The 23,100-nt window shown below is 41.5% G+C and overlaps 2 protein-coding genes across 17 annotated transcripts in view; both read left to right on the forward strand.

Annotated features, from left to right (window-relative positions):
- Window positions 1-6,703, forward strand: part of TCP11L2 (t-complex 11 like 2) — a 40,594-nt gene extending 33,891 nt beyond the window's left edge. For all 9 annotated transcript variants that reach the window (XM_028490538.2, XM_028490534.2, XM_007100961.4 and 6 more), the window contains one exon: window positions 4,302-6,703. In XM_028490538.2, the coding sequence (XP_028346339.1) occupies window positions 4,302-4,546 (245 nt within the window). In that variant the 3' untranslated portion in view covers window positions 4,547-6,703. The remainder of the gene's footprint in view (window positions 1-4,301) is intronic.
- Window positions 6,704-10,897: 4,194 nt separating this feature from the next.
- POLR3B (RNA polymerase III subunit B) overlaps window positions 10,898-23,100 on the forward strand; it is a 115,048-nt gene continuing 102,845 nt past the window's right edge. For 3 of the 8 annotated variants that reach the window (XR_008617575.1, XM_028490541.2, XM_007100971.3), the window contains exons 1-5: window positions 10,962-11,155; window positions 14,765-14,797; window positions 18,618-18,674; window positions 18,759-18,823; window positions 20,913-20,988. Coding sequence is in view for 6 of the 8 variants with exons in the window: in XM_028490541.2 (XP_028346342.1) it covers window positions 11,084-11,155; window positions 14,765-14,797; window positions 18,618-18,674; window positions 18,759-18,823; window positions 20,913-20,988 (303 nt within the window). In the remaining 2 variants the exon portion in view is untranslated. Of the gene's footprint in view, window positions 11,156-11,399; window positions 11,420-11,557; window positions 11,598-14,764; window positions 14,798-18,617; window positions 18,675-18,758; window positions 18,824-20,912; window positions 20,989-23,100 lie in introns of those variants that run through there. The other 5 variants (XM_007100966.3, XR_003680141.2, XM_028490539.2 and 2 more) reach the window with 5 other exon arrangements.

Consider the following 23,100-nt stretch of genomic DNA (forward strand, 5'->3'; position numbering starts at 1 on the left):
AGCAGAGTGGGGGGATGTTTCAGAGCCTTCTACCTTACTACCCAGCTGCTAGGTTTTTATGAAGAAAATAACATCATGCTGCCAGTAATGTTAAATTCCTAGATCAATAGAGCAATCCAAACCAGCTGGCAGTATGTTCACAGAAAGTAGACACGGGCTTTGCTGGAAGCTAACCTGTGTGAGCTGAGGCCCCTATGTTGGTCAGGCTTAGAGAGACAAAGAGTTAAAAAGACACTGGAACTGAGAGGCATAGTGGGTAGACTTTTTTTTGTACTTGATTGCTAAGAAAATGAATATCTTAAGGTCAAGTTGTATTGGTGAGTTGGGGAGAATGTATCAGTTAGGACTTTTTCTATTACTTGTGACAGAGAACCTAAGCTTCTAAAGTGGCTTAAGCAAAAAGGGAATGTATTTGCTCATATAACAGAAAAGAGCAGGGTGGGATTGGCTGCTGGTACAGCTTAGTCAGAGCTTAAACTATGTCCTGGGCGCTGGTTTCCCCACTTTGGTCCCTCAGCACTGCCTTTCTCTGGGCTGGCTGTCTCCACAGATAGTCTCTTCCCAGCACAGCAAGATGACTTCAGCTCCAGCCTACATCTTTCTGTGTTTAGGTCAAGCCAAAAAAAAAAAAAAAAAAAAAAAAGGAGTCAGTTTCCCTCCCCTCTTAGCTCAGACAGTGACCCCAGAATCGAGTCTCATTGACTCCAGATGGTGGTCATGTCCCATTGTTGACTCAGTCATGGTGGCCAGAGGGGAAGAAACTTAAACTTGAGAGGTGTTCAGTTCCTGGTGAGTCAGCTTTACCTGTAACACCTGGTCTGAAACTAGGGAAGAGATCGTTTTCCCCCAAACAAGATCAGGGTGCTGTGGCCTTAAGAAAGGAAGAGGGCGATGTGGGACACAAAGCAAGTGTCTACTGCAGAGGGTGAGGAATGGACCAGACAGAGGAAAGAGTGTGGCATTCGAATATACTAACATTCCAGGACTAATCTGCACGTTTTCAAAGTACAGATTAGAATACAAGTACTTGTTATTATTTAGTTGAGGCTCTTAAATAGTTTCTCTCATTCTTATCCCTGGGGACACGGGATGCTGGAGATCTAGGCCACCCAGGCCACTTAATAGCTCTAGGCTGCAACCCCACCCCCAAGAAAAGAGCCGTCTGGTGTGTAGCATGTGGGCTGCTGAGGGGTGACGGGTGAAAACAGTAACACACACAGCATAACTGCAGCTGCCTGTGGCTGAGCCCTTCCCTGCGTAACCTCACTGCCGACATGCATCTCATGGCCTGTAGTCTCCAGCTGTACGCTAACACCTGGGAGACGGTATTCCCCAGAGAAAGAGGGGCAGGCCGTCTGCAGTCTCTGCCCCGTACCAAGAGACCCCCCACTAGTGCACAGGCCTCACGAGGACGGGGTGCATATTTGCTCACTGCTATTTCCCCACACCACGCTGGGCCCAGAGATGACCTTTAATAAATATCTGTGGAATGGGTGAATGCATGGAGACTTAGAGCAGTTAAGTAACTCTCACCTGAGGTCGCATAGCTAGCAGGTTGCAGAGTATGGCTTCTTCCTGAGCCTCTCTGACTCATATTTTTAACTGCTCTAATGGGCACTACAGTCAAAGCTGGAGCCCTGCTGCTCATTGGCAGGGTGGCCAGAGCATCGGGTGTCCTCCATGCCCTTGGTTTAGATCAGGGAAGTACTTGCAATATCAAGGGAGAGGGAAGCTGGGGTCCAGGAGATGCCCCACCCCGAGGTGGCCTCTTAAAATCCAGTCAAGCAACTTTTTTCCACCCAGCTCTCCCCAGTCCAAGTTTCCTGTTCTTTTGCAAACTGGAAGTATTTTGTAACCTCATTCAAAGTATTGTTGCCTAGCAACTTGAATGACTCACTTGAGCGTCCCTCCCTGGGCTCTGGAAGCCAAGGGCACGTCTTTGGCAGGGGCTCGGTTTGGCTGCTTCTAAATGGACAGACGCTTCTGTCACCTTAGTCTTGGCCTAAAAACTGACTCATCCACAGAGGAGATAGAACCACTTGTCAGCATAATAACAGTTTTGAAAAAGTTTCATCCTTTAAACAGCCTTGTGAAAAGTGTTTGGACCATATCTGTGATGAAAATAGACCCAGCTTCTGAGAGTCGAGCAGCCAGCCTAACGGGGAATTTAGTAGACAGTTTCCTCTTAATTCTCTGCCTGCAGAGGAGCTGAAATACATTAAGCACTTAGAGGGATCCCTGGGACAGAAGAAGGGCTCCAATTTACCCCTGGCTTTCCTCCCCTGTAGTTCATGGTACCCACAGTCTGCCTTCTTTTGTTCTTAGTTGATGTGCTGTTTGTTTACAATGGAATTACAACTCCCACTGTGTTCTTAGCCATTAAAAAAGGTAATTAGAGAGGGAGTTTTCCTTCAAACCATTTTTTTTCAAGTATATACCAAAACCATGTAAAAATGATCTATGGATTATCTGCTGTGTAAATTATTTGCATGCTAATAGCCACCTGCATTTTTAAAAAGTAATTTTCAGTTATACAAGTGATACATCCATGAATAATTTCCTCTTGTTGACAAATTATGGTTAAGGCCCAGGTCATCTTGACTGCCTTCCCCACCCCCATTCCTCTCTGGCTCCCATTGCTTTCAGTTTGGGGTTTATCTTTATAGACCTTTTTCATTCCAATGTCACTTTAATTCAAGCAGCATTTATGACGTGCCTGCCACATCAGGGATATTATAAGACAAAAAAATAGCCCTAACCCTTAGAAAGCCCACTGTCTAAGAAGGGAGAGATAAATTCTCAAGTAACAGTAATATGGGGTGATAGTGTAACAGTTGCTAGGAAAAACCACAGAAAGGAGGTGACTTTAGCGTCAGCACTGAAGTATGCTCTCGACTTGGGCAGAGCTGAGGTGAGATGGAAAGGCATTCTAGTAAGAGGAAACAATTTGGGCTAAGATATGGACATGGGACACTGGGGACTTTGAGGTCTAGGTCAGGTCTGGCTGAAACGTGTGATTTTGGGGAGAAGTGTTTAGAGATAAGTTTCAGCAATATAGTTATCTGTATTCGATGGAGTGTGTTTTCCTTAGTAAACTTCCTTATTTGTGAGATTTCTGTTCCCAAAGCCAGAGAACATCCTTGGAGCAGCATGGGCTGGGGCATGTCAGGCTTGTCCAGTACCATTTGTCCAATACCACTGCAGCTTCACTTATTTATGCATTTGCGTGCTTTTGTGAAGTCGTCTCAAATGCAGATACGTTGAGGCACTGAAGCAGGAAGAATGGAGAAGGTGGCAGTGCCAGTTGGGGTGGCCCTTCCTTAGTGACTCCAGATTGTTGCCCACATGGGGGTTGATCATATAATTTATTTTCCACCCCAGGACACTTTTGAGAGTGCTCTTTTTAATTATGCCAGGACAGCAGGTGTCAACTTTAACTGTCCTGTGAAAACTCGGATGTGTGCTCACCCTTGCCATGTGGCGGTTTGGGCCCCCAGGTTTGCCAGATCTGTAGATTTTTCAGGAAGAACCAAAAATTTGATTTTCTATGTGAAATCCCCTCATTTTAAATGACTTCTATTTTTAAAAAAAACTACGTGGACCAAACTGGCAGTGCCAGTTTACAAACTCAGCTTTAGGATACATAACTAAAATTATGGACATTGAGTTTTTGTAAAAGATTCCCCACCCCACCCTGAAAATGCTATGCATGTTATGTTAGCTAGCTATTACTGCATAACAAATCACCCCAAAACTCCATCTGTCATTGCTTACAAGTCTGTGGGGCAACTGGGTAGTACTTTTGGTCTTGCTGGACGCACGCGTGCGTTTGTGGTCAGCTGTGGCTTGGGTGGCTAGCTCTGCTGATCTTGCCTGGGCTCTCTCAGGTGCTTGGGAGTTGGTTGGCTACAGGTTGGTCTAGGATGGCCTAAGATGGAACAACTGGGCTTCCCTCAACATGGTCCCTCATCAGGCCCAGGCTTGTTTACATGGTGGCGGTAGGCAGAGAGAGTGGGTTCAAACCATGCCTCTTGAGCATGGAACTCATGTACCAGCACTTCTGCCACATTCTGCATTGGCCAAAGCAAGTCGTAAGGCCATCCCTGCTCCAAGGCATGGGGAAACAGACTCCAGTCTTTGATGGGAAGAGCTGCAAGGCTGCTTTGGAAAGGGCATGAATATAGGGAGAGGTCAAGAACTGAGAAGGTTGCCACAATCCACCTACCACTATTACTATTCTCATTTTTCAAAATCACGTGCTTTAATAATGGGACAGATAAAGATGCTTTCTTTTTCCCCAGAAAAACGAATCCAGCTATACATGAAAAGCCTACTTTGTCTGCCAAACCCTCAAAAATGCATGCCTCCTGTGCCAGGAGGCCTCACTGTCATTCAGCAGGAGCTAGAGGTGCTAGGCTCGCAATATGCAAACATTGTGAATCTCAACAAACAAGTGTATGGACCATTTTATGCAAATATACTTCGAAAGCTGCTCTTCAGTGAGGAAGCCACGGGGAAGGCGGAAGCTTCATCATCTACTAACTAAAGAGGAACTGACATTGGATAAGAGATTGGAAGCCCAGCACTTAGGTACCCAGTCTGTTTCCATCAATGGCATTTCAGGTGCGGCACGTTCTCAGTCCTGTCTGTGGCACAGCGTTAGCCCAAATCTGTATAATCCAGTAATATTAGCATTGCAAAGACATGCACGTCATAATGACCCTGTTTGTGCACCATCTACAAGTCCAAAAGGATGTTTTTAATGAACAGAAAGCAATTTGTAATTAATTATATTACATATATAATACTTGTAAATGTTTTCTTAAGCATATATATCTGGCTTATTCATTCAACCCATAAGGAGTTGTATTTCACATCAAATCTAATGATTTTTTTAACTTTGGTACATCTTCTTAAAGGGTTGAAAGTTGTGAACATAACCAAGGGGATTGATGTTCTGAATAAATGATGTGAAGTAAGGGGTAATCGTATTTGAAATGTACAATTAAATTTTATTAATGTGTAATAGAAACTTACATAGTATAAGTCCTCAAATTCTACAAATATACCAAATCACATTTTGTGATACCAATTGTCAGTATTTGTTTAGAATTTCAATGTATTAAATATATTTAAAGCTACATACAAATTTTAGATAAAACCTCCCTTGTTCATTTAGTGAGAATAGAAACAAACCCCTTCTAAAATTTTATTCTAGAGGGTGGATTCTTCTCACTTATCCTGCTCTCTGAGGGAAACAGTTTTTGCACACATCTCTTCGTGAATGTCCCTGCATTTCTCAGGCCATTGATAAGGTTTATAGAAGATTTTAATATTTTTACATAAGGCAGGAGTGGTTTGAATTGTTTTACTTGTAAGAAGGAGAAAAATTGATAAAATGAGATCCCCATTCTCAGTGAAATTCATGTCTGAAAAAGAAACAGTTGAACTTTGGAATTTTTAACCATATAATGTGCTAGCAAATGCCTTCTGCGCTGATTAAATTCTTACCTGCTGTGACCAAGATGCTCTTCTAAGTATCATCATCATTTGCCATTCTTATGCATTAAATTAAACTTTGCCAAGATGGCACTGGTTGTCAGGATTCTAGAGAAATCTGCATACTGTCCTGGAATTACATACTTCTTCCGAAGTGTTAAGTGAAGCACTACCTTTTGGACGGACTCAGCCTGGAAAGTGCTTTATTTGCATGAGATGCATTTTGATTGTTTGGTTTTCTGAGGACTCATTGAACCTTAGTAATCTGATGGGGAAGAGTGAGTAGGAAGTAAAAAATAATGCTCCTTTCTTCCTCACCTCCTCTTCCTCACCAGGACCTTCACCATTATTGTGCTACCTAATTATTTGATAAAGTTCTAGGAAATGATTGTGTGAGTAAATTATCTCCGGTCTTTACATTTTGGAGGGGTCTGCCAGAATTTGAGGAAATTTTGAAAGTCAGTTTTTTTTCTCACATGACCAATACATAAATCAGCCATTCTGTCCATTTGAGCAGCTGTGTATAAATGGAATTTTACTGAAGAGCAGCACATCATTGGTCTCACCCATTGTTTCCCTCTTCCTGTATTTCCATTCTGCCTGTTTCCTATGCTTAGAAACCATAAGGTGCTGTAGATTTTTGTTTTCATTTTCTCTTAAGTTGAAGTAGTTTTCAACTGTGTTCACTTTGGGGCCTGGACAGCAGGGAGGGTCTGACATAGAAATGTAATGTGTAGCATAACTTTTTGTTGCTTCCTGAGGTGAACTGTATGTTTAACCAGAAGACCAGGTGGTACACTTTTTTATTATCAGATTGGAATACGTCTGGTATTCTTATATACTTGATTATACTGAGTTGCCAGCAGGAAAACAATGTGCATTTTTAAAAAATGCATTTAAAATGAAGGGCATTCTGCCTTTTTTTTTTTTTTATTTTTTTAAGTGACAAAGTAAATCTCAATGTCTGAAGTCTGGATTGAGGCAACTACATTTATTAGGATTTTAAAATCCTATCCCTTAGCGTGTTGTTTACTTGGTTTTTACTGAAATGTTTACTTCTACTTTTGAGAATTTTCTTAACATGGTCTTGTTTTGTAATGTCAATTTTATTAAACACCATACACACATTTTCATTCTTCTACTGCTAAAACATGTATTGTGTGCACTAGTTAAATTTTAAAACATTAAAAATTATTTCAAGATAGCTGGTGTCTCTGTTTTCTAAACCACCTTTGGGTAACTCAGGGCTGGAATGCTGCACAGTCTTTATTGCAGTCGTTTTAGAAGGATTCTTCTGCTAATCATCAGAGCCTCACAGACATCAGGTCATGTTCATTCGTTCATTCAGTCAACAAATAGCTATTGAGCATCTACGGTGTGCCAAGAAGTATCCTAGATCTTTGAAACACAGATGACTAGACAGACACTGTCCTGAAGAAGTTTGTAACCTAGTAAGAAGGACAAACTTGTGAACAATTGCAATAAAGTGTAATTCGGGCAATAAAACACATACATGTGGTGTTAGAGGAAATACTGCCAGACCGTGTTTCGTGGAGGTCACCCTTGAGCTAAAGCATGAAGGGTAGGCAGGAACTTGCCAAGAAAGGGAAAGGCACAAGAGGCCAAGTGCACAGTGGGTACGACGGTGTGGAGAAATGGTAAGCGAAGGGTCCAGCCTATAGAACAGGGGAAGTGATGAAAGGGGAAACAAGCAAGGTAAAAGGCTTCCGGGATGTCATGCTCAGAAGGGAGGGTTTTGTCCTGAAAGAGATAACCATTGAATCTTTTGAAACAGGAGAAGGTTACAAGCAATTTATGTTTTGGAAGGATTTCCCTGGCAAAGAACACTTGCTGTTGGTGCTAGAATATTCTGTGTTGTGTGCGTATGTGTATACACACTCACACATGAACACATGGCACAAGAGTCCATGTAGAAATGGACTCTAGCTAACAGAAGCAGAAAGAGAGCTTATTGGAGAGGTTTAAGTACCTCATGGAATCTGTTTTACCTGGGGAATTAAGCTTGGAAGATGGGTAAGAACCAAGGCAATGCAAGCGTAGGACCTCAGCCAAGCTGGATTCAGAGATTGGTTTCTCAATTGTCCTTGCTGCTTTGCCTCATTTGCTCAAGCTTTAAAGTCTCGGATATCAACATTCAGTTGGAAGACTCTCTGTCAAGGGCCCAGGCTCTAATTTTCAGGGGATGGAACAAGACAGTAGCTGACCCTTAAGACTCCTGTGTTCCCACCTAGGTCACCCAACTAGGGATTTCTTCCAAATAGGAAGGAGCAGAAAGAGAAAAACAAATCCACTATCATGTGCACTCATGAGGTCTTTAAAACTTGAATGGGAGAAATGGGTGAAGAGGTCCCCCAATCCAGTATCGCCTCTAAGAATGACACGAAAAGATGATTCCAGGAAGGGCATAGTCATTGAAGTCAACCTTTATTGGTGTGTGTAGATGAACAGCTGAGCAAAGCCTCAGCATAACCTTATTTCTCAAATTGTAGTTCAAAGTTTAGGGAAGGTTGGTGTGTGTGTGGAGGACCCTACTCCATTCAGCCACTTAGAGACTCAACTTCCATCCGTCTTGTAACTCAGCAGTCCCTGAAACCTTCAGCATCTCCTTAATCACTAAGAAGATAAGGGAAAGAAAAGGATCACCCACTTCTACTCATGGTGCATTGGCCAGAACTAACTAGATTGTTAGTTGATGACTAGATGGCTAGATGGTCATCTGGCCCCATCTAACTGCAAAGGAGTCAGGAAGATGTGCCCAGGAGAAAAGGCGGGCATGGGTGTTGGGTATTGGTAAGCATTAGCAACAGTCTCCACCTCAGATCCCTCCAGTTTCCTTGAATAAGCCCTATGAATCATCTTTTTATGAAAATAAGTTTATTTTTTTAATGAACAACAGAACTTACTGGGTCCTTACGTTAATGAAGTGCTGGGCATTGCCTAGTAGACCATGCAGGAATTACCTGATTCCCCGCCCCCCTCCCCCCTACTTTGGCCATACCACACGGCATGCAGGATCTTAGTTCCCCAACCAGGGATCGAATCCGAGACCCCTGCATTGGAAGCGCAACGTCCTAACAACTGGACCACCAGGGAAGTCCCATTAAAATAAGTTTAAGGTCATGTATCTGCTCTGATCTTTTAGTATTAGCTCCCAGAGCACTGTGTTGAGAGGATTTTGAAGCTAAATCCAGGACAAGCAGTAAAGAATTCTGTAGCTGATTGGCTAAGTATGCCATGGGTGTGGGGAGTGCCATCTTTTGTGCAACATATTTTTTTCACTTGAATCCTTCTTAAAACTAAAATTCAGCCTGTTCTACCTCTGGGGATGTTAGGTACCAACATTTTCCACTCATTATTCAGTAAAAGTAGCATGGGACTGAGAGTCACAGGACCTGAGTTTGAATTCACTTCTGCTTCATAGCTATATGACCTCAAGCCAATCTTTTAGTCTCCCCGAACATCCATTTCCTAACCTACCTGACTGCCTCGCAGAGCTATTGTGAGAATCAAATGAGATAATGTATTTGAAATTGTCTACAAACTCTAAAGCATAATGTGGACAGAATACATTACAATAGCTCATTTATTTGTCCTAAATCTCTTTCACGCTTCAAGAGGTTTTAGTATTTTGAGAAGTGATGATTGAGTACTTAAGTACATAAGACCAAAAATTGTCAAATCATATCACAACCGTGGTTCATTAAGCCCAAAATTGTTATTGGCAGAGAAACTCAAGGGTACATAGAAGGCTGCAGTTATTGTCCTTGCTGTCAACTTCAAAGGATAGTGACACACCCAACATGTTCTAATTTCATTTAGTAAATCAGGTATGACTTTATCCTCCATGATTTAATCTAACCTTTTAGAAGGTACATTTGTACTAGCAACTTGTACCCTCTTGTTCTCTGTTTTTCAAGTGAATCTTTATCTTTTCATGTCTAAGCTTGGTATGTTAGCCTTGTTCAGCTTTCAAGGGAAACGGACCTAGGGATTTATCGCAAGGGGAAACCTAGAAATCTGTCCCAGCAGCTGCACTTGCCGGCATGGTAGAGAACCTGAATATAATTTTTTTCTTTCAGAATGTAGCAAAATAATTACTTACCATATGGCCTAAGCACTTTAAATAAATGATCTCATATAACTGCACAACCCGCTACAAGGCAGGCTCTATCATTTTTTTTTTTAATTTAAAAAATTTTTTGTTTGAGTTGGGTCTTCGTTGCTGCGCGTGAGCTTTCTCTAGTTGCAGCAAGTGGGGGCTACTCTTCGTTGCAGTGCGCGGGCTTCTCATTGTGGTGGCTTCTCCTGTTGCAGAGCACGGGCTCTAGGCGCGCGGGCTTCAGTAGTTGTGGCATGCAGGCTCAGTAGTTGTGGCTCACAGGCTCTGGAGCGCAGGCTCAGTAGTTGTGGCGAACGGGCTTAAGTTGCTCCGTGGCACGTGGGATCTTCCCGGACTAGGGATCGAACCCTCGTCCCCTGCACTGGCAGGCAGATTCTTAACCACTGCGCCACCAGGGAAGTCCCTGTAAGTTCACTTTAAATTAGGGATACCAACCCTTTCTCTTCTGCCAACTTGTATTTCTTGAAAACCATTCATGGTGATTTTTAACCATCTGTTCAGAAAATTTTAAACTTTCCGTGGAATCATAAAACTATAGCTAGAATTATATTATCCAATCTATGAATATTTTCCTTGATGATTTCTGACTATATTGCTATCCTTGAAGGTGGCCACAGCTCAATGTTATGGATTTATTCATTTATATTTTCTTCTAAGCTTTTGTTAACATTTAAATATTTAATCCGTATAGGATTTACTTAGATGTACTTTTTTTTCTAAATGGCTAATCAGCAGCTCCAACATCATTTTTTGGACAAGCCATCTTTCCCCTGCTGATTTAAAATGTCATCTTTTCATACTAAATTTCTGCTGGAATTTACTCCTATATCTTCTGTCTAGCCCTTTTAGGATATAACACTATCTTAATTACTGTTCTGTTATGCTCTTCTCTCTAGGTAAGTTAACTCCTCCTCACTTAGTGGTCATTTCAATGATTGTATAATAGGCCATCACACGCATGTACCTTGATTTTTTAACCAATCCCCTCCTACCAGGCATTTGGTAAATTTCCTATTTTTTCCATACTATACAATGTGTAGTTTGGGGCTAAATTAAATGAATTCTATGCCTCGGTGGCTCAAGTTGTGCAAATTATCCATTTACCGTTTTCTCTGAATTATTTTTTCAATGACAATAGGCGTTGTTGGTCTTGATTGTGGGATAACCGATAAAATCTGTCCGCTGGGGTTTAAGATTACCCAGGCGAGACTTCCGAGCGACAACAGGGGGCGCAGTTTCCAAGCTCCGCCTCAGCCACATCCGGGTTCAACCGCAGGTTCTGACCGAGAGCAGGCGGAACCTTTCTTCCGCGCCTCCAATTAAGTTGCGCGGTGGGGACTATTTAGGCCACCGCGCACCGCTCTCCACGGGTACAGCAGTTTGCCTGGCGCAGCGAAGGCGCGCGTGAGGGTTCTGTTTGCTCCTTCCTTCCTCGTGAACAGCATGGACGTGCTTGCGGAGGAGTTTGGGAACTTGACCCCGGAGCAGCTGGCTGCGCCGATCCCGACTGTAGAGGTGAGGGCAGGGCACGCGGGGAGCGAAAGAGAGGCTGGGATGCGTCCCCGGGAGGCGTTGCCCCGAGAGCTCTGGCCGTGGAGGGGGCGGGCCGCGTCTTCCGCGCATGCTCAGGTCTCCGCGCGTGCTCGGGGCTCCGCGCGTGCTCGGAGCTCTGCGGGCGAGTCCTCTCCGGAGCCGGCCACCGCTTGTGCGTGCAAGGGTCAAGCTGAGGGGAGATGTTAGCCGCCGCGCAGACCCAGCGGCCCCGCGCTCGGCTCTCGGGTTGGACGCATTCTAGTGTTCGTGTGTTGTCAGGGGAGGACTGACTCTCGCCCACCTTGGGGGCACGTATTGCATCTTTGACGGCTTATAAGGGATGATGAGGTCCAGGGAGCTTAGGCCACGTTGGTGAGGTCCCACAGCTGGCTGTGGTGGGAAAACCAGATCGTCTGAATCCCAGGCTAGTAATTTCTCCGTTTCACCGGGAACTCAAGTTTGGGCTGCAGGAGTATTTTAAACGCCGAGAAAATTTACTCCAAATTTTGCCTAGGTGTTTTAGGGGGAGTAGCCCCGTAGCTTTCATCAAATTCTCAGAAGTTAAGGATAACTGCCCTACAGTGAGCTGCCTAATGAAATTCAGATGTTGACGTAATTTTATTTTCTGGAAAGGTACATATAACTTCTCTGGGCCTCAGAATCTTAGTTGGCATGGGATGGGAAGTGGAGAAATAGTCAAGGGAGAGATTCAGGTAGAGGGAACAGGACACTGGAAGCCTGGAGGCAAGACCATCTGTTTTTAAGGAATTAAAACAAATCCAGTAGTACTGGAGTGAAGAAAAGTAGAGGAGAGATTAAGGGTGACTGATAAGGGTCCTGATTATGAAAGGTTTTGTTAGACATCTAAAGGAGGCCTGGGATGCCGTTGACAATTTTAAGGAGGAGAATGGCCGACAGGATCAGTCAATCTATTTCTTTAATAATTATTCGGCAAATAAAGGAATTACAATCAGTCTGTTAGATTCAATCTGTGAGTGCCTGCAATATACTGCTGATCTTCATTGGGCAATACTGGATTTTTAACTTTTTTTTTTTTTATATTGGAGCATAGTTGATCTGAATTTTTAGCTCTTGAACAGCTATTTAAGAGCCAGCATTTACTGAGCACGTATGTGCCAGCTCTGTTCAAGCCTAACGAGCATTATGTTATTTAATCATCTGAAGCAAGTAATATTTTTGCCCCATTTTGCCAGTGAAGATTTTTAAGGCCCAGAGAGGTTAAGTAACTCACCCAGTTTTCAGAAGGCTGTTAAATGGCTGATCTGTATTTTGGACCCTAACAGTCAGACTCCAAAGCCCTCATCCTTAACTGCTGACTGGACTGCTGCTCCAGAGAGCTGAAGGAATAAGCCTAAAGGATTTCTATTTCTTGTCTGAATTTGCACAGCTGTGAAGGGACCAGTACTACATTTCCAGTCTTCTGATTCAGGATTAACAGTTCCTTTTCCTGGCCCTCTGCATCCAATCCGTCCCATCTTAAGGGCCCCCAACTACAAAATGTACTCAATTCTGAAACTTCATTTCTCCTGTTCTCCAAGTCTGAATCACTGTCATCTCTTATTTCCTAGGCTCCTGACTTGTCCCATTCCAACAGTCTGTTCTCTGCTTTGTAGCCAGAGCCATGAGTTTAAACAGGCAGAAATGATCACGTTGTTCCCTTGGTTAAAATTCTTCAGTCTGCCCATTGCTCTCAGAGCAAAATCTAAAGTCTTTACCATATTTATATGAGTCCTTTTCTCGTTCTGGCCACTGCTTACTTCTCTAACCTGTTTCTTGCCCCCCCCCATCTCCTCAAGACCTTTCTACCTCCTCATATAGTCTTCTCTGATCTTTCTCACATTCTTCTTTGCAGATTTACATACAGTAAGATGCATGAGTACTAAGTGTTCATTTACATTAATTTTGACAGTATGTATGCCCAAATAACTAGCACCCCATACAAGATATAGAACATATTCAGCATCCTGCAAAGTTCCCTTTTCAGTCTGTGCCCTACCACACCTTTTGATTTCTATCATCATAGATGAGTTTTGCCAGACTCAACATCTTTTTTTTTTTTTAAGATTTGACTTTTTTTAGAGTAGTTTTAGGTGCACAGCAAAATTGAGAGGAAGGTATAGAGATTTTCTACATACCCCCTGCCCCCACCCACCATTTTTCTTGAAAAATGTTTTTACTTTTTCCAGGTTGTCTGCCTCCCTCTCAGGCCATTCCTCAGTCTTCTTTGCTAGATGTGCTTTCTGCTCCTCATCTCTAAATGTTGGAGTGTTTTTGATCTCACTTCATGGAACTCTTCTCCACCTATATACTCTGTAGGTGATTTCATCTGTTACACGGCTTTAACTACCATCCATTTGCTGACTTCTCCCTGATTTAGATCTCCAGGCCACTCTCTTCCCAAGTTCCAGACCTATATTTGTTGTCTGTTTGGCATCTCCAGATAGACAAATGGGTATCTCAAACTTAACATGCCCCCAACCAAACTCCTGATGACCCCTGCACACCTAAACCTGCTGCTCTGACAGCATCCAGAAATCCAGCATCCTCCTCATCTCCAGAAATGGCAACTCTAAGGTGTCAGTCTCAACTCCTCTTTCTCTCAGAGTCTCCACCTAATCTACTGTCAAGTCCTGTTGGCTCTAACTTCACATTGAGTTTCCTAGCCAACAGTTTCTCACTACCCATATTGTTATCAGCCTGGAGTATTGCAGTGAACTCCTAAATGGTCTCCCTCCTTCTAACCTTGCCTGTTCTCACCCCAGCAGCTAGAGTGATCCAGTTAAAATGAGTCACATCATCTTGTCACTCTTTTGCTCAAAACCTTCCAATGCTTCTCCTGTTACTCAAAGTAAAAAAGTTTGCAGTTCTTGGAAAGTCTTACATGATCCTGGGGCCCTTACTCAGAAACTGTGTATTCTTACTTAAGACTCAGTTCTAACTGTTTGTCAGATTTCCCATTAACGGATTAGATACCATTCATGAAGAGTCTTATCATGATAGGCTGTTTACGACCTCAGGAAGGTATGAAGAGCAGGCCTAAGAACTCAAGAAGTGTGGCAGTTTGCAGCCATTTAAAGTAGGAGGTGGACACCATGTGATATCCTTCTGCAGCCTGAGCTCTGACCAGGCACTAGTTGAGAGACAATAGGAGGGAGAAAGAACTCCCTTTGGGTTGAGAGACCTAGCTTCCACACCAGACTCTGAAACTTACTCACTCTTCCTCAAACTGGCAAACCCTGCTTACTCAGGAAGTGTCATGAGAATAAAATAAAGATGAAAAGTACTTGGAATCTTGAGGTACCAAGAAGAGATTAAAGTATATTCTATTTAAGAAATCTGTGGTTTATATATACTTGTGTGTGTACATGTTTGTATACATGTACACACACAGCACATACATGATTTCCATAAAAGTGGTTGCAATGTAAAAATTGTTCTTTTTGTTTTCATTTACTTTCTTTTGCTTACTGTGATGAAGTGAGTCATTTTGGGTACATTAAAATAACTTCTCATGAAAATATTGTGATTGCTAGCACAGAGTTCTGATACTTTTATTGTTCTGATTCACAGGAAAAATGGCGGCTGCTTCCAGCATTTTTAAAGGTAATTAATATTTAATAATAATTAGTTTTTCCAATGAAGAGTCAAGAAATAAGCCTATTTAAAATTATTTTTTTTTCACCATTTTTTGACTTTGTACAACTGTGTGCTTTTCTAGGTTTTAGAAATACAAGAAATTATAAGGCAGTATCCCTGTCTATAAAATACTAGTTAGGGGATTGCTAATCTAATTTTAGAGATAGGAAGTAGTATACATTGTAGCATGGCACATGAATAATACAAACCAAAGTGCTATTGGCAATAGTGATGCCACATGTGGTCAGAGAGGGCCTCCCAAAGGAGGTGAGATGTAAGCCACATCTTAAGAGGAAAGGAATTAACTGAGCTGAAAGGTAGGATGCAGGGAGCATGGCTTAATAAAAGTGCTCGAGGAGCCTCCACGGGGTCTGTAGGAAACAGAGTCCAGTCTGCTTGGCTGGAACGGGTGAGTGGCTAGGCAGAGGAACTACAGATTATAAGGTTCCTATTATTATTGAATTTCAGTTTTAAAGAGCTTATGCTGAGTAGTAGCAGGTTCCACAATGATAGACCCCTTGACACACAGTAGGATGGTTATAGTCAAAAAAAGAAAGAGTAGCAAGTGTTGATGAGGATGTGGAGCAGTCAGAACCCTAATGCTCTACTGATGGGAATGTAAAATGTTGCAGCCGCTTTGGGAAACAGCCTGGCAGTTCATCAAATGGTTAAACATAGTTACCATCTGTCTGATCCTGCGATTCTACTCCTAGGTATTTACTCAAGATAAATGAAAACATATGTCCACGCAAAAACTTGTACACAGATGTTCATAGCAGCATTATTCATAATAGCCAAAAAATGTAAACAACTCACATGAACATCAGCTAATGGATGGATAAATAAAATATGGTATATCCATACAATGGAATATTATTTGGCAATAAAAAGAAATCAAGTGCTGACATATGCTACAACATGGATGAATCTTGGAACCATCTTGCTAAGTGAAAGAATGAAGACTTGAAAAATGAGTAGAGTTCTGTCCAACTTAGTTTTCTGTTAATAGGCAGAGGGGAGAGTGCTGGGAGATGAAGCTGGGAAGCTGTCAGGGCCAGATTTCTGACCAGATTTTATGGTTAAGGAATTTGATGTGAAGGATTTTGACTTTTCTTCTAACAGCAATAGGAAGCTCTTGAAGAAGTTTTAAGTAACCAAAAATGAAATAAAATGATAGTAAGGTCAAGGGAAGTTTTGTTGTTGTTTTTAATTATGACTTTTTTCCTTTTCAAAGGGAACTATATATCTATACATTCGCATAAGCAGAGGAGAAGGGGTAGGATTTATGATTCAAAAAAGAGGAGACAGTTGGTGGTATGTGGTCCAAGAAGAGGTTGTCTGTTACATATTGACATTTTCCATTGGCACTTGCCATCTCCCTCTACAAGGATTAAATCATGTGCTGCTACAGCTGCTGACTTTCAACACCCACTGAAAGGAGTTCAGGGTGGAGAGCAGAAATGAGGCCCTGTGGGCTCTGGGAAAAACTGGCAAAACAGGTCTTCAGATAGATATATATATTTTAAAAGTTATTTTATTTATTTTTATTTTTGGCTGCGTTGGGTCTTCGTTGCTGTGCGTGGGCTTTCTCTAGTTGTGGTGAGCAGGGGCTACTCTTTGTTGCGGTGCACGGGCTTCTCACTGGGGTGTCTTCTCTTGTTGCGGAGCGCGGGCTCTAGGCACACGGGCTTCAGTAGTTGTGGCTCATGGGCTTAGTTCCTCCGCAGCATGTGGGATCTTCCCGGACCAGGGATCGAACCCGTGTCCTCTGCCTTGGCAGGTGGATTCTTAACCACTGTGCCACCAGGGAAGCCCGATAGTCAGATATTTTCAGGAGCCAATTTTATGAGCCCAATTCTTGCATCTCCTGGTATCTAGAAAAGCACTAAAATCCTTCATGGGGACGTCTGCTCCTCGTGCCTAGCAGTAACCTTCACGAGACTAGCAGAAACCTTCTGCAAAAAATATGTGCTCGATTGCATATATTCCCCCTTCACCAAAATCACATCTATACTGACCTTCCCCCCTGCGTCTTTGGAGCAGTTTCTCAGAGCTATCTGGGATGCTGTCTCGTGGCTGCAGTCCTCATTTTGCCCCAAATAAAACTTAACTCGCAACTCTCATGTTGTGCATTTTTTAAGTCGACAGTTACTATGGCAACTACGAAGGGACTTGAACCTTCAATCTTCTGAACTGTCGACTAGAATGTTAGTGCTTAGGTGGCAGGTGCCAATGGAAAATGCCACTTTGTAGTTGACAAGGTAGAGATCTTAACAGAGACATGAGACTACAGCTATTTCATTCATTTAAAGTTGGGGTTCTCTTTTACTCAGACCACCTTGAAATATATTTGTCCAAGAGCAAAAATATAAAGATTTTTAATATGTAACTGAAGACAGGAACTTGAAGCTTGTGAGGCTGCAGTGCTGTGGGCAGGTAGAATCAAGACTTGGAATGTTAGGTTGGGGTGACAGCAGTGAAGAGGGACTCATGTAAGTCCCTCTTAGTTTTGCACAAGTACCAAATTGGGTGTGCTTGACTTAATAGCATTCTTTTGTGAACATAAAAATTACCTTTTGAGTTTTAGTTGATCAGCCTGTAATGTGACCTTGTTTTTTAATAGCAGTGGTAAAAACATCCAGAATGAGGGAGGTACGTAGTAGCCCCACTGTACACTGGTCAGACTGTGGAGGATTGTCGGTGAGTTCAGGGCATCCATGTGATGAGAAAGTGGAGCCCACTCAGGAGCAGTTCATGGGCTGCTGAAGGGTCTGGAAGGCATGCCTGCGAGAAATAGTGGAAGTGCCTGTTCAGCCTGGAAGCGAGAACATGAAAGAGAGATGTGATAACTAAACAGACTGTGGTAGAGCAGGCATTTTCTCCAGGAAAGACAGTTAAACCCAAAGGGTGGAAACTGTGGGAAGGCAGACTGCAGATCATTATAAGGGTGAATTTTTCCCCTAACAATCTGGACTATTTCATAATAGGATGGCTGCTTTGTAAGCCAGTGAGATCCTGAATAAGGAGGTGGAATTAAAGCAAAGGCCTTGTGATTATCTGTCTGTTGAGAGTGTTCTAGAAGTGTTGAACTAATTGTGTTTGAAGATTCATGTAAAAAGATGAACATATTACAGTCCTTTAAATCCTAAGACTGGATTCTTTGTGTTTATCGTTTCAGTGTTTTTCATAGCGCTTTGTGCAGCCATACTGACTTCTGAGATGAAAAGAAGTCACTGCCAGCTGATCGATCTTAGGTCCCTGATGTTCACTCTGCTTCCAATTTTAAATGCAATTATTTTTGGTTTTCTTAATAGAGATCCTTGTTTTTTCCCTTCATTCTTCTAAAAGTGATATGAAAGACAGATATGTGGAAATCATAAAACTGCTTACATAGGAGCAAGACAAGAAGGAAAATAGACGTTGTTTGAGGGTTGAAGAGATGATGCTCAACTGCTGTGTTTTTTCTTGGATGTTTTTTGTAAATTCAAAGCATGTAGGGAAAATCCTGTCTTATTTGTTAGCTCATGGGGAGTCATTAGGTATATTCAGGTACTCATATCTTGAATTCCAAAGGTCAGATTGTTTTTCAGGGAGGAAAATTTGAGGGTGTTCTAGTAAGATGGAGGAGAGATGGAGTGAGGACACGTAAATGTAAAGCTTTGCTAAGTAAAATTCATGGATTTTTTTTTCTCACTTTGGTTTTGAGGAAAATTTATGGATCAGGTGAGATCCATTGTGTAATCTGCTATTTTGTTGCTAACCTACTTTTTACTTTTTATCTGTTTAGGTGAAAGGCCTTGTGAAACAGCATATAGATTCATTTAACTATTTCATTAATGTAGAGGTAAGCATCAGATCTTAGAAAAGAATATGGTTAAGAATTAACTGGAAGCCAGAGTCTTTCCTCATGTTACTCTTTCCCCTGCAGATAAAGAAAATAATGAAAGCCAATGAAAAGGTTACGAGTGATGCTGACCCCATGTGGTACTTAAAGTAAGGAATCAACTACTCTTAGTTTGCTATTTTGATTATGTCTAACATTTTTTTACAGTGAATGTAGTTGTTGTCAAAACTCTTTTAACATAATTCTCCTTTTATCTGTTTGATAGGAAGATATTTATCAAATGCTTAATTTTTAATTGGTAAGCTAAGGATAACAGGTAGTTAGGAGTGAAAAGTTACTGAAACTATTAGGTTTAAACTTTTTTAAAAATAACTTTAGAGGAAAATTACAAAAATAGGACAAGGAGTTCCCATGTTACACTTCACCCAGTTTATACTAATATTAACATCTTATGTAGCCATAGCATAATTAGCAAAACTAGGAAATTAGCACTGATATAATACTGTTGACTAATCTACAAATCTTAAGTTTTCCCACTAATGTCCTTTTTCTGGTCCAGGATTCAATCCAGGACCTGCATTATGTTCAGATGTCATATGTCTCCTTCATCCTCTCCAATCTATGACAGTTCCGCAAGCTCTCTTGGTCTTTCATGACCTTGACACTTTTGAAGAATTCTGGTCAGTCGTTTTGTAGAAAGTCCTTGATTCGGGTTTGTGCGGTAGTTGCTCATGGCTACATTTGGTTATGCCTTTTTGGCTAGAATACCACAGAAGCGATGCTTCGTGTCATTCTCACTGTACCATATCAGGGGGTACAGATGTCAATATATTTAATGGCTGGTGATTTTAACTTTGTTCACTTGATTAAGATGGTATCTTTCAGGTTTCTCCACTGTAAAGTTACTAATTTTTCCTTTAGTAATTAATCACTATCTTATAAGGTGATCCTTCGAGACTATGCAAATATCTTATTTCTCATTGCACTTTGCCCACTACCTTTAGCATGTGTTGATGCTTGTTGTAGCAATTACCTACAACAGTAATTGCTGTGGTGTTTACCTATTGGCAAGTCTCTATTTCCATCATTCTTTCTACATTAATATTAGAATTCTCCTGTGAGGAAGAGCTTTTTCTTCCCCTCATTTACTCTCTATCTGTAATTTTATTTATACCAATATGAACTCATGGATGTTTATTTTATTCTATGCATCATAATCCAGTACTGTCATTGTTTTATTTCTCAAATGGTCCCAGATTTGGCTATAGGGAGATTCATCACGTTGACTGCTGCATCCTTTCAACATGCCCTTGTGAATTTTCGAGCACTCCTCTACTTTCTGGTACCATGAGATGTGGTTCATCTAGTATTTTTCCTGTCCCAGCCTGGAATCAATCATTTCTCCAAGGAGCTTTAGTCTCTTTTATTGGAGAGTAGTGTTTAGACACCAAGATATGGGTACTAAAGTCTCAGTAGACAGAGCTATATTTACTTATGTATTCAATCCTAGGATATACATAAAGTAGTTTCAGAATTGTTAATTCATCACTCTGTGGGAATAAAATTTACTAATATTTGTATACTGCTTTTCTGTCTTTGCTGTATCCAATCAAAATACTGTTTTCTAAAGTTACTCAGGTTAGTTATTTTCTTTCTTACCTTTTCAGTGCCGTTATATTATTCATTTGTAGTGCAGTAAGGTTTGTATTCCATTTTGGGTATGTGAGACATTATTATGGTTGTAAGAGTTAGACCTATAGAAAAAAGTCTATTCAGAAAATTGTCCCTCCCCTTCCAGTTCTTCCCACCCTGTTCCCAGTGCTCCCTGTAGGTAACCAGTCTCATTAGTTTCTGCTTTCTTCTTCCTGTTTCTTTTGCACAAATGAGCACATATATTTTTTCCTCTTATATCCTTTCTTATGAGAATGGTAGCGTACTATAGCTACTCTTTTGCATTTGCTTTTTTCCGTAAGTATCATTTATAGGGAGCTATAGTTTCAATATTTTTGTAAAGAGATTTACAGTATTTTTTTTAAAGATAACTTGATACCATTTTCTCTCCTTTGTAAACTGTGTGTTCTATGACTTTAAGATCTCCAATTATAATTTTTAAATTTGTCATCCTCTGCAAGATAAACATTTGTCAAAGGGCAATCTTGTATTTGGGAGGAAAATAGCTTGATTGTTTATATGTTCTTTGAAGAACTGTAATTGGTTCTGGAATAACTTGCTTTTCAGATATCTTAATATCTATGTCGGACTTCCTGATGTTGAAGAAAGCTTCAATGTAACTAGACCAGTGTCCCCTCATGAGGTAATTATCAACCTTAATTTAATTGGATATGTTTGGTTTAACTGGAAGAGTCAATGCCCTTAAAATATATTCTTTTTTTAAAAATTATTTATTTATTTATTTATTTATTTATCTCGGCTGCATTGGGTCTTCGTTGCTGTGCATGGGCTTTCTCTCTAGTTGTGGCGAGCAGGGGCTACTCTTCATCGCGGTGCACAGGCTTCTCAATGCGGTGGCTTCTCTTGTTGTGGAGCACGGGCTCTAGGCACCCGGGCTTCAGTAGTTGTGGCTCGCAGGCTCAGTAGTTGTGTCTCACGGGCTTAGTTGCTCCGCGGCATGTGGGATCTTCCCGGACCAGGGCTCGAACCCGTGCCCCTGCATTGGCAGGCAGATTCTTAACCACTGCACCACCAGGGAAGTCCTAAAATGTATTCTTAAAAAATGATTTAAAAATGGGAAAAAATCTCTTATGAGACAAGATAACCAAAATAAATAAGCACCTGTATAATACCATACTATATTAGGAAACAGTTTTGTATTAGTTGATTTATCATTTAATCCTAGTTAGCTTGCACTTGTTAGGTCACTGTGTCTTATTTATGTCCTGTTTCTGAGTTTTTTCATGGTCTCTCCACCCCCCATCCTTGCTGACCACTGGTGTCTGGTGCTGTGTGCTGTTCACTGCAGGGGTTTCTCGCTTAGCGCGTATTTTGAGGGTCAGCTGGCCTTGCGTTTGCAGAGGGACTGAGGACAAGGAACTCACGGTCTAGCAGAAGAGGCAGAGGAGAAGAAAATGTAAATGCCAGGGTTTTGAAAGAGCTACAGACAACGGCTTTTAGAACAGTCCTGTTTATTGGCCTTTAACGGATTCTAGATTTCTCTTCAAATTCTTCCACTTAGTGTTCGTAATTGGGCATTGATTCAGGAAGGAAAATGATTTTTGTAGATTTTTCTGGTTTGTACTAATGTAAAGCTAAAATAGCAATTAGGGAACATAGCACAGGAATCTTTTGTAAAGAGCAAGTAAGGTGTTAGAGTGCTATGGTTGTTGTCTAAGCAAGGTGAAACAGGAAGTGTGATCAAGTAACCAGATATTTTATATAGGTAATTTTGGTATTAATCACCGAGTATTGATTGAACATTTATTTTGTGCTGCAAAATTGGGAGATACAAAAGAAATAAGACATAATATCTTTGCTCAAGTTCATACTCTTGTGGATTAAAATAACAAAACAAATGAAACAGAGACACCAGGGTTTGCAGCCTAGACGGTAGGTAAGGCAAATATGTGACGTTGGATTGAACAGGGAGTAGTGAGGACTGGATGTTGGAAACTGTGTGCCCCGATTTGGCTTTCCCCACCTCCGCTTTCCATTTGGCTAGAACTTTCCAATTTTTCAAGAACTAAACAACCAATTTACAATTTCCAAGTCACCTTCTAAACTAGTATATTACTGGGTTCAGAGAAGGGAGAAGATGAAAATTCGAAGTAGTTCAAGAAGGCTGAAGCCACAATTGTCATTATAATAATTATTCCTGATGTTGAAGAAAACACATGGGTTTTACTGCAATTAGAGAAAGAGGGTGCAAAGATTTCTTGGAGGGATATTGACTCTTAGAGAGATGGGGAGCGTGGGAGAGCAGGTGGGTGGGCAGTCATGGGACCCACAGCAGGACTGGGGATCCAGGTACTGCAGGCTCTACCCACACAGCCCTATTCCTGTTGATAAGAGAGAGTTTGACGGGGACAGAGGGGGCCCCATGTTTACCACTTCTGTCAAATTTCATTTCCATTTGAAGGGATGAGTTTGTTAAGACCCATGAATGTCTGCCTATCATGGTGTTACATTAGTTTTATTCACAAAAATGAGATAATATTTATATAGTACTCTGTACCAGGCACCATTCTAAAAATATATACTCATATGCTTGGGAATTAAAATTATTCACATTCCCATTTTACATATGAGGAGACTGAGATGCAGAAAGGTTATTTAAAACTTAATTGGTATGGGGCTTCCCTGGTGGTGCAGTGGTTGAGAGTCCGCCTGCCGATGCAGGGGACACGGGTTCGTGCCCCAGTCCGGGAAGATCCCACATGCCGCGGAGCGGCTGGGCCCGTGAGCCATGGCC

Source organism: Physeter macrocephalus, chromosome 6 (assembly GCF_002837175.3).
Source record: "Physeter macrocephalus isolate SW-GA chromosome 6, ASM283717v5, whole genome shotgun sequence".
Classification (NCBI taxonomy): domain Eukaryota; kingdom Metazoa; phylum Chordata; class Mammalia; order Artiodactyla; family Physeteridae; genus Physeter; species Physeter macrocephalus.